General features: G+C 55.8%; 1 protein-coding gene across 1 annotated transcript in view; it reads right to left on the bottom strand.

Moving 5' to 3' along the window:
• Window positions 1-7946, bottom strand: part of TPO (thyroid peroxidase) — a 30797-nt gene extending 22851 nt beyond the window's left edge. The window contains 4 exon segments of the mRNA XM_006910402.1: window positions 2354-2486; window positions 3223-3392; window positions 4272-4356; window positions 7859-7946. Coding sequence (XP_006910464.1) covers window positions 2354-2486; window positions 3223-3392; window positions 4272-4356; window positions 7859-7946 — 476 coding nt within the window.
• Window positions 7947-10674: the final 2728 nt, after the last annotated feature.

The raw sequence follows: 10674 nt of genomic DNA, 5'->3' as shown, positions 1-10674 counted from the left end.
GTAGGACAGGAACTTTTCCCCAGGAAAAGAGGCTCGGTGCAGAGCTGTCCCGTAACGGGAACTGGCGTTGGGCCCTTGCTGGGAGCACGGCCGACCGCCTGCAAGGCTGCATGTCGTGTGGAATGGCACCTGGCGGGCCTGGGAACAGGCTGTGTCTGTGTGGGCGGAAGTGTCCTCTGTAACCTGTAGCCATCTGACGAGGGGCTGAGTGGACAGTGAGGGCCCGGGTGCCAGACCTCGGCGCTAGCTCGCTGATGGGCCCGAGTGTGGCATGTGCCACTGCGACTCGGAGGAGCCATCACCCCCAGGAACTAAGCCACAGGGATTTAACTGTGGGCGCCCTCCCCCAGGTGGGGAGGGGGGTCTTCTGGCTTTATATGTATGGTGCTCTGTGCCTGCAGCCTCAGGCCAAGTGAGGCCCAGAGGCTGTGCGGCCACTTTATGACAGTGCTCACCATTACGCTGCCCACGCTGGGGCCGCACGTGGTGCGTGACGAGCTGCAGCAGTGTCCCCTCAGAAACCAGCAGCCTGCGGGGACACGCCATCTCTGCCTCACGGCTGTGCAAACAGAAGCCCACGGCGCCTGAGTGGCCCTCGCGGCCGTCCCTGCCACAGCTAGCACACGCCCCCGTGCGCTTCCAACACCACAAACTTTGGAACTGGCGGTCTGGGTTTTTCAAGGGCAAACGCAGCAAGCGCGAGCACGCACGTGGACACATGGGCTTACGCGGGAACCAGGAGGCCAGGGTGAGGCGGAGCCTGATTTAAATGACAAATTCAGCGGGCTTCCACGCCAGGCGCTCGCTTGTGGCGGTGGTCATGTCACAAACACAGGTCCAACTGAGACCGTGAAACATCCATCGTTCCCACCATCAGTCAAGTTCTCTGTGAGGCATCTCAGGCAATGAAGACAGTCTCAGCAAAGGGAGACAAACTTTAGGTGCACGTCCTACGTTTGTAACCCACACCCATCACACCACCGTGCAATAAAATGACAGCAGTGAGTTTTACAAACACACCATTTAGAAATTTAGAATTTTAAGTTAAATTCCAAATAACATTCATCTTAATCTTAACCGACATCCAAATAACACTTAGGAACATGACACGGTCCCTGAAAGTCACACTTCCCGTGGGCTAGATTGTCGCACGTCACAACCCACAGGTGCCCGCCCACCCAGCCGTCACCCTTGGAGCTGCACCTGCGTTTCGGCCCCACTGCAGCCTCCCGTGGGCGGCCCCTGTGCTTCATGCTCATGTGTCCGCTCCAGGCACTGCTGCCCTCTGCAGACACTGTCCCTCCTCCGCCAGCCACTCGGGAAGTCCCGGCTCGTCCAGGGTCTGTCACTCACATGTCCCCGTCCCTAGCAAAGCTTCCCTGAAGCCCAGACCAGACCCAATGCCTCTGCCTTCCAGGAACCCGTGTGCGTCCCCACCCCTGACCACACCACGCGGCCATCGCTGGCTTGTTTCATTCTGACATCCTTTCTGCGTTTTTTATTAGGCCATGAGTAGAGTAATCATATACTGTTCTCCGAATTAGGAAACATTCTGTAATTTAAAAAAAAAAGGCAGAACTATTAATAATTATGCTGGACCCATAGGTGTAAGCCCAGGCACTCCCAGCTGATCAGGGGCCCATGGTCCCCCATTTGTCAGCTCCTGAGAGCAGAGATTATCACACTCCTGGCATGTGTCAGAGAACCTGGCACATAAGGGCATTCAAAGGTTTTGAACAAATCTGTGCATGGGTGAACAGTGCGTGAGTGAGTGAATGGCCGCCGTTCCTCCTGAGCCCTCCCCATGTCTGGCTCGACCTGTCCCTCTGCACCTCTGGTTGTGTCTGCCCCGTTCAGCACCTGGGCGTTCTGGGCTCCACTCAGATTTGAGTCTCGGCCTCTCCCAGGCGGCCGTCCTCACCGTGATGGAGCCCACCGCCCCAGACTGGCCCCCTTGTGTAGACCTGGCCTCAGTACCAATGCACAGCTGGGGGGCCTTCCCAGGACACCCAGCCTCGGAGGTCCAGCCCAATCTCCGTCCATCACGTCACTCTGAGACTCGTCTTTACGTCACTGTCACCACGTTGAGTTGCGCAGTCTGTGACTTCCCCATCCCCCGCTGTGGAGCGCGCGGTCGGTGCAGCCCTGATCACTCACAAGGCCACATGGCCGGCCTGCAGTGCCAGGCCAGGCCAGCGTCCAGGGGCACGTGTAGTTGGGTGAGTGACGAGAAGGAGTCACAGGGAGGAAGAATGGGGGTGGCTCACAGACGGTCCAGCGCCCCCTCCTGGTGGCACCTGGTCACGTTCACATTGACTCACGTGGGGAGATGAGGAGGCGCTAAGGACGGTACCTGTTGTTGCACGCCCCTGTGATGAGCCGGTACTTGCTGGCCAGGCAGGTGTCTGGACACTGCGGGGGCAGCATGTGTGGCAGGCACCCGGACACCTGTGCGATGGTGGTCAGGAGGGCTTCCGACACCGCGTCTGCAGGAGACACCAGGCCTGACGCTGTCTGTGACGACACTCCGACCTGGTGAAAGGCATTTTCTAACGCAGTCTCAGCGAGGGCCCTGGCTTCTGAGCCTGGGACCCATTCGCGACCTGCATCACTGTGCGGGAGGCCGCTCCTTCTCTAAACAGACACTCTCAACCCCCTCAAGCTTCCTTGCTAGAAATACGGGTTTTCAACATTTTGCTTCCTGATCTCTCAGAAAAGCAGCTTCTGGAGCTGAGCCCCAGGTAAGTCAGGCCCAGGTGGTCTCAGCGTTACCCGTCGCGTGGCACAGCTGAGGCGGTGCACCCAGCCACAACACCCACCTTCCCAGGACAGCGCTCGCCCCTCCCCCAGCCCAGTCCGGTGGCTCAGGGTGTGTGAGAGCCCGTCTCCAGAAGCTTCTCTCCTTTGGGGTTTTCATTTCCTTTTTGTGGATGCGTCCAGATTCGAAGCCCAAAAAACTCTTAATTTTTGCCAGTTCTCTCTCTCCTTATTGAACACATTCTTGAGCTAGTTGCCCAAATTCAATTTGAATAGCAGAGAAACAGTTGATTCTCAGACTAACAAAAATAAAACTCTGGAGTGTATTATTGGCATTTTAAGAGCGGTCACTTTCATCCTGGGTGGACAGGACTTGTGCCTTCACGGCGATGGAGGTGGCTCCGGGCCCGGCCCCGAGGGGGGTCAGCTGCTCCACCCCGGCCGTGCTCCCGCAGGTGCACTCACCTGTTAGAGGTGGTGACCGCTGCGGGCCCAGGTGGGCTCCACTCCTCACCGCCCGCACCGCGGCCTCCATTATCTCCGCTGCGCGGGAAACTGCTCGGCTCGTCGGCTCAGGGAATTTGGAGAAAGACAGAAGCTGGGATGGAGAGAGGACCTCTCTCTTCTTGAGGTTTCTACGGCATGAGGAGGAGACATAAAGGCTGTCGTTCCGTTACGTATGGTTGTTTTGGTAACTCGTTACTCATCAATTAAGCAGACGTTTACTGGGCAGCCTCCAGGACCCCGGGGGCATGTGAGGGTGCCCCGAGGAGATGGAGAACGGGCACCAGCAGGTGACCGGTGCTGAGAGACAGACAGAACGGCCAGAATGTGCCCCGTATGAACATTCAGCCTAAACCATTCGATCTCCGTAACGACTGTACACGATAAACCTTCGCAGAAAAATCCACTCAGACAGCTGGGTTTCAGCCCACGACATGGGGGGTCGGGGGGCGTGCGGCCCTGCACCAACAGGTGCAGAGGTGCAGATTTCGAGGGCGAGGTGACCAGTGGCACATCTGCCACGCCTTGTGTCTCCACACACACGACACGGATGAGCACACGAGAAACTCTTTTCTCTGATTCAATTTTTTAGAAAATAAGTAAAAATGAATTTGCAGCCAGTATTGGCAAAAAAGAATTTTTCTGGCTGGAATAATAGAAATTTGTAACAAAGCAACGACTGCCTTGTGATATTTGGTGTCCTGAGAGCTTATGTAATTACTAGTTCACTTCCAACAAAATAATGAGCTTGTGAGAAAACTGGCTCCTCCGTTTCGTGTTTGTTTGCTTTACAAACATCTAATATGATACAGTAATATTCTTAATGTTGTGCCAGCTAAATTTGAAAATGAAGGTGCTTCCGCCTGATTTGTGAAACGGAGATGCCAAGACCAATTTCGGAGATAACTGTGGGCGTTAAGGTAGGTGAGCGGGGAGGGCTCTGGCACAGCGCCTGGCCCACGCTGGGTGGTGGGTGCACCCCCCTGCCCCAGGGCCCCCCTACGCGGCACCTTTTCATCGTGCTGTGGATGGCGGCATCCACCAGGAGCTTGCTGTCCTCCAAAACACCGAGAATGTGAGACTCTTCAGACATCCCTGTGGAATAAATGTCCCACTCAGCACACGATGGACATCCTGCAATTCTCTTCACGCCGGCTCTGGGCATGGAGCCCAGCTGGGGTGGGTGGGTCCGTGGGGCCCAGCCGGGCTTCGCCTCTCTTCTTTCTGCCCAGAATACCTCTGAGGGCCCGGATGGCTCTTAGCTGCATGTCTGGAACACAGGCTGACGTTTTTTCTGCCAAGATTCACAGGTTGAAATTCTAGCGTCCTAACGGTGTAGGAGCTGGTGCCCCTGAGAAGTGACTGGGCCACAAGTCTGGTCCCTCACATAGGGACCCTGGGGAGCCTCGTCCCCTCTGAGACATCTGTGGACCAGGAAGGGCCCTCACCAGACTCCGAAGCTGCTGGCCTCCAAACCGAGAGAAATAATGTCTGCTGTTTCTAAGTCCTCGGGCTCGGGTGTTCCGTTAATGCAGCCCGAACGGACTAAACCATGATTGCGTTTCCGGGTTAAAATGTGAGGTCCCAACGAGTGCCATAACGGAGGCAAGTTCTCCTGGTGACGCGCACAGGGCGCTCTGTTACTAAGTTATCTGCTGCACGATTGATGTTTTATCTGAAAAGATATATTTCTTTCTAAAGATAAATAGGGTATCGGAATATTTTGAAACACTATCTGGTAAAACTGGTTTTAAAAGGTACTTTTCAAAAGCTTTAGAATGAAGTAGACAGAGCACAGTCCAGAAAATATATTGTTACTGAGTTCAACAGAATTAAGTGACGTTAACAGCCTCTATCCTGAAGTGACCAGAACCTGTTAGAAGGTTTGAGGGACTCTGAGGTGCAAGTCTCCAGAGGGTGCGGACGTCGGATGCCCAGTACTCACCCACGCCGACCCAGGGTGGAGACCCCGTCATGGGCCCCTGGAGGGCTGGCAGGCGTTGGCCTCAGGCACCTTCTGCATCTGTCCCTGGGGGACCACAAACATCCCGCACATCCGTCTCAGTACCTGTCGTTCCTGTAGCCCAGTCTGCCCTCTGCCTCCACCCCGGTGCTCACAGGAAGTCCCCTACACTTAGAGCGGGGCCCTTCTCCACAGCCACACACTGCGCTGGCTCCAGTTGTAGCCCGACTGCCCTGGGGACCTGGTCACCCCCGTGACAACCTCTGTTTGTTGAGACCCACCCATGCGGCTGGCTCCCACGGCCCCACCTGCTTCCCGCCGCCCGCTGGCCTGTCGCTCTCCCCGAGCGGCCGCGGCCGTGAAGCGCGTCCCGCAGAGGCGGCCACACTCGAATCCTGGCTTCGCACAAATGCTAGAAATGCCCCCATCTGTGTGGGGACGGACGCGTGGTTGCCATGACACACTCGTGTCAGGGTTTTTGAGGCGGGGCTTATGCCAACCTTTTCGAGACGCACAATCGTTACGAGTGTATTTTTGAGCAAAAACACGATCTTCCCATCAAATCATTTCTGTTACAGAACCATGGGTGCGAAGCTTCCTCCGCCGCCCCGGGCCCCTCCTGTTTGGGAGCCAAGTCCCTGCCGCACAGAAGACCAGCTGGCGGGGTCTCGCTCTCAGGCTCCAGCGTCCCTGCGGGTCACACACGGCCTGTGAGACCTAAGGTGTGTGTCCGGGACTGACAGAGCTGTGTGTTGTCCCTGTGCGAAGAGCTGGGCAGTCATGGTGAGTCTGGCCATAGCCCTGCCGCCCCTGTGACCCCTGGGGACTCTGTTTTCTGAGGGGGGGCCGAAGGATCGGACCACGCTGGGCTGAGCGGCACCCAGGAGACCGCCACCAGCAGACGGCCACCTGTGTCCAGCACAGACCCCGGTTCTCGAGCCCAGCGCCCGGCTGCCCTGGGAGCTGGTTCTGGACGTGGGGAGGGCGCCGTCCCCCAGTTTGTGTCCGTCTGTGAGTGCCAGCGATACAAACCCAAACACACACATCGATCGGCAGCGTCAGTTACGTTCTAGCTGTGGTGAAATGTGACTGATAAAAATTACGTTTCAAAGAAAGTTCACAGCGAGTAGTTATTTTGTTTCAAAACTTTTGTTGGCTTATTATCAACTGGAAAAAAAAACTCTTATGTCAATGTAAAATTAAAACCTTCAATAATATTTTCTATATGAGTAATTTACAAAGTAAACAAGTAGTAAGTCAGCTTCAAAATATCCTAATCAACAGTAATAGTCTCCAAAGAGCAGCATTTTTACTGTGCATTATTTATATATTTACTGGATGTTTAAGCTAAAAAGAAAATTACACCTCTCAGAGATGCAGAAATAAGTTAAAAAATTACTTTAGCGAAGCTATAAACACCACATTTCCTGATTTCTTTTTAAAGGTGATTTCTAAAACTGAAAGGCGCGCACAGACATTTTTACATCCCATTGGCCAGCTGTCCTGCTCAGCGGTTGTCACAACCAGCTGCAGACTTTTGGCTTTTGCGACCATGGGTCGCGAACCAGGAGCTTGCTGAAAGGCAGCATAAGGACAATCGATCAGCTCACAGAACACCTGCTGAATGTCTGCCACATGCCCAATACCGGGCTGACTGGCGGGGGGCCCAGAACCATGCTCCCCGAGATACTTTAACCCGCAGTCTGTGTCCAGTCCCGGCACTGGCCCGCACGACGCACTCAGCGCTCACAGGGAGAGGGTGGCAGAGTTTCCCTGTTCACACAGGAGGACAGGGGGACACGGAGGGCCCCGGTTATAACTGGGGGGGCCAGAGCCCACCCACGTTGTCCGCTCACCTCCCTCTCCTGACTCACAGACGATGTGGACACTGAGAGCTTTGGACTTCTGCGGGGCACTGTCTCAAGATCACGCAGCCCTGGTGCTGAGTGAAACTGGTACCGGTGTCTCCCTGCAGGAGGCACAGCTCAGCAGGGTAGGGACGCGGTTGCAAGGACTCGGAGCGCTGGCCATGCCTGGGGTTGGTGGGCGAGGCTCGTGACTCCCGGGGAGAGGCTCACACTGTCCAGTGAGCCTGCCGGACAGGCTGTGGGGCATGGGGACATGCGCCACCCAGGGAGGTGTGACTGTCCCCAAGGCTGGAAGCTGCAGTATCCACCAAACGCCCTCCCGCACTCTGCTGGGTACAGCCCATTCTGGGGTTTGGAGAGTTTTCCTTTTCTTTTTAAGCCAAACAAAAATAGATGTGATTATTCTAACCACTGCATCTCCCAAACTTTCAAACCAAGTTTAGCACTGTACCTCCCTGATTCCAGAAGATACATCATAGAAGTTATTTAATGAAAATGATTTTGTGGCAAAGCAGCTGCTCACAAAGCAATATTTTTTCCCCAAATATGTAAGCAGCTAAAAATGAAAGTTTCCTATGGTGTAACCATTGGAAACTGTTTTGTTTTGCTTTTTCAGAAATCACATTTTAATCCTTTAAAAAATCCACACACCTGTGCTCCTTGTGGGACAGCAGGACGCCTGCAGGTCCCACCTGCCCGCTCTCGGTCCAAGCCCGGAGACAGCTCATAAGGTGGAAAGGCCATGCACATTCCACTCATCACTCACCCCAGAGGTGGTCCTTGCCTCGCAGGAAGATGACGACTTGGCTGCAGGCCACAAGCAGAGTGACGCCCAGGACGGCCCACGCCCGCATGCTGAAACAGAGTGGGGATGCAGAGGTCAAGGGGAGGCCAGCGGGGTGTCCTTTTGACAACATGCAGTAAGAGTCACTGTCAGCTGACTCTTCCTGGTCTCTCCCACGGTGACAATTCTCACCAGCCTGCGTCTGGGCTCTAGAAGTTTCTGATTGCTTCCTGAACCAAGGAGTCTGCTCGCCCCGGCCGAGTGCAGGGCAGGCTCCCAGGTCCTGGTTATATGAGAACAAATCGGCAAGTGTGGCAGCTCTGGGCCCCAGAATGGCTCAGTGACAATCTATTTTATTTTGTGTAAAATTACTTGGAATAGTCCTGGGAATAAAATAAACCTCCCTCCCATAATACACCTCTGCAGAAAAATGAGTAACGGTAGGACTTCAGTCTTCATAAAAGCAGTCAATAAAGTTCCTAAATGCATCTGATTTTCTAACGGTGTTCACTGCTCGTAAAGCGACCTCAGAGTTACAGCTGTTAGGACAGAGCAGACTTGGAATCAACCCTCCCAACATCCCGCACCTTCGTTTCCACCTCAGGTTCTCCTCGCCGCTTCGGAGCCTCCAGTTTTGGCGACGGGGCGCACCCGCCTGTTACCCAGCCGCACGGCTGAGCAGGGTCTCGGGAGCCCACAGACGCTGGTCAGCGCCGGCTCAGAGACGCTGCCCGTGTCTGCCCTTCGGCCCAAAGGCCGCCTGTCCGCTCAGAAAACAAGAACCGAGTTTTACCACCTGCTCCTCCTCTCATGGCCCGGCGGCCAGCGAGCAGGGTGGGGCTTCTGGTGGCCGTGACTCCCGAGCATGAGCTGGTCACGTCTAGGCCTTGCCAGGCTCCATATAAAGTGGCTGGACGCTCCGCTACCCACTCGAGGGTTGGGGCTGGGCTGGCTGCCATTCCTGGGGCCATCGGGGCTCGCCGTGTTGTATTTGCATCAGGCGTCTGTGCGCTGGACAGGAACAGTGTGGCGTCACTCAGTCCCCATGGGGTTGGGCCTCTGGCCATGACTTAGAAAGGAGAAAACAGAAGAAAGCAACTGAAACGGGCCCGCGACACCCGCGCTTCCTCTCGCCCACTTTTCTGAGTTAAATGCCTGACGATGCAGAGGACACTCACCTTCGGAGGTTAATGGCTGAACCAGGGCCGCTGGGCCCAGCACATGGGGTCCCTGGGCCCTCGGGCTCCCGTCTCCGAGAGGCGAACTGAGCACAGCTCCTGGTCTACTGGTGGTGCTGGGCGGTTGGACCCCATCTCCCAGCCAAGCCCAGGCCTCCCCTTCGTGGAAGTCACCTGATGTCTCCTCGTTTCCTCTCGTTAGGACTTACACTGCCTGCGGCTTCCTCTACGGAAGCTGGGATTCAACTCTAACGCGTCAGACGGAGGCATCGAACACCTGCCACAGGTTGGCAGACATTCTGAAGCAGAACGTCCTATTGAGTATCAGAAAAGTTCCTCTGCGGGTGACAGTAAATTTGGTGGGAGAAAGCTGTGTTTTGGAACGTGGAGAGAAATGACCCCCGGCCAGCCCAATGGGCTGGCACTCGTTCAGTTGAAAAGTGAAAAGTAGAGTCAAAATCTGCTTAGATGTTTTCCTTGCCATTGGACCTTTTAATCGATCAGTTCTGGTCATCAGTGTATTTAGTCCGAAGTGATGACACTGAGTGGGTCCAAAAATACCCCTTCTGGAAAGAGCCGAGGCTCTGTGGTTAGAGGGACATTGTGCCCCACCTCCCCGGGCCTTGTCAGGGGCTGCGGAGGACTTGGTGACAGGTTGCACTTGGGCTCATTCTAAAGGGGCGGGAAGTATTTTGCAAGAGAAAAAGATAATACTGGGGTTTGGAGATGAAGGGCGAGCCGAGGGGCCACCCGAGGGGGGATTGGCCTCCAGACTGGGGAGGGGGCAGGGCTGCGTCTGGGCTTTGGGACTGTGTCCCTGCCCTGGCTCAGGCATGCCGCCCCAGGGAGGGAGGGAGGGCCAGTGACCCCCAGGCCCCCAAGCCAAGACGGGAGGGTCCTGGAGATCTAGTTGTGGGATTCCAAGTAGGGAGAGGATGAGGGGGGCCTGGGAACCAGGAGTTTCTTCCTCAGCCAGGTTAGAATGTTGGAAATAGCACCCAAAGATTTTCCTATCCAAGACGAATTTCAGTTTCTCTCCATCTCTGAAGCTGCAGCTCAACAGAGCAGCCGAAGCGGAGATGAGATGGGTGCGCGAACCATTACAACACGAAGCAGAAAGTGATAAATGCCACGGGAGACAGATAAAGCACCGCTGTGGGAGCCCACAGGCCTCTGAGCGGGTGGTGGCGCCGAATCCCGTATGACAGCCAGGTGGGCGCAGAGGACAGCAGTCACAACACAGCAGAGGCCGACTCCCGTCACGGGTGCTGCGCCGATAGTGCACGTCCCCTGACTTGGCTCAGGGGAGTAGGAAGGCCACGTCACTGCCGGTGTGCAGAGGCGGGGCTCAGAGATGTGGGACGGGGTCCCCAGACGACGGACAGTGGCCGGAGGTCCAGGCCGAGGTGGCCCCGGGTCGAGGGCCAGTGCTGCAGCAGGAGGAGGACAGGAAGCCAGGCCTGTCCTCGGGACCCAGCCGCGGCCTAGGGGTGCTGCCTGCCAAGGAGCCACGTGCTCCACAAGGGGTCAGCTCCCCGGCTTTTAAACTCTCCGACCTCGCTTTTGTAGGGTGGAGATGCACGTGTAGTGTAGACGCTGCAAACCTTCCCCAAGGAAAGA

This window comes from Pteropus alecto, unplaced genomic scaffold (assembly GCF_000325575.1).
Source record: "Pteropus alecto unplaced genomic scaffold, ASM32557v1 scaffold61, whole genome shotgun sequence".
Lineage (NCBI taxonomy): Eukaryota > Metazoa > Chordata > Mammalia > Chiroptera > Pteropodidae > Pteropus > Pteropus alecto.
This window is presented reverse-complemented; position numbering and strand designations above follow the sequence as displayed.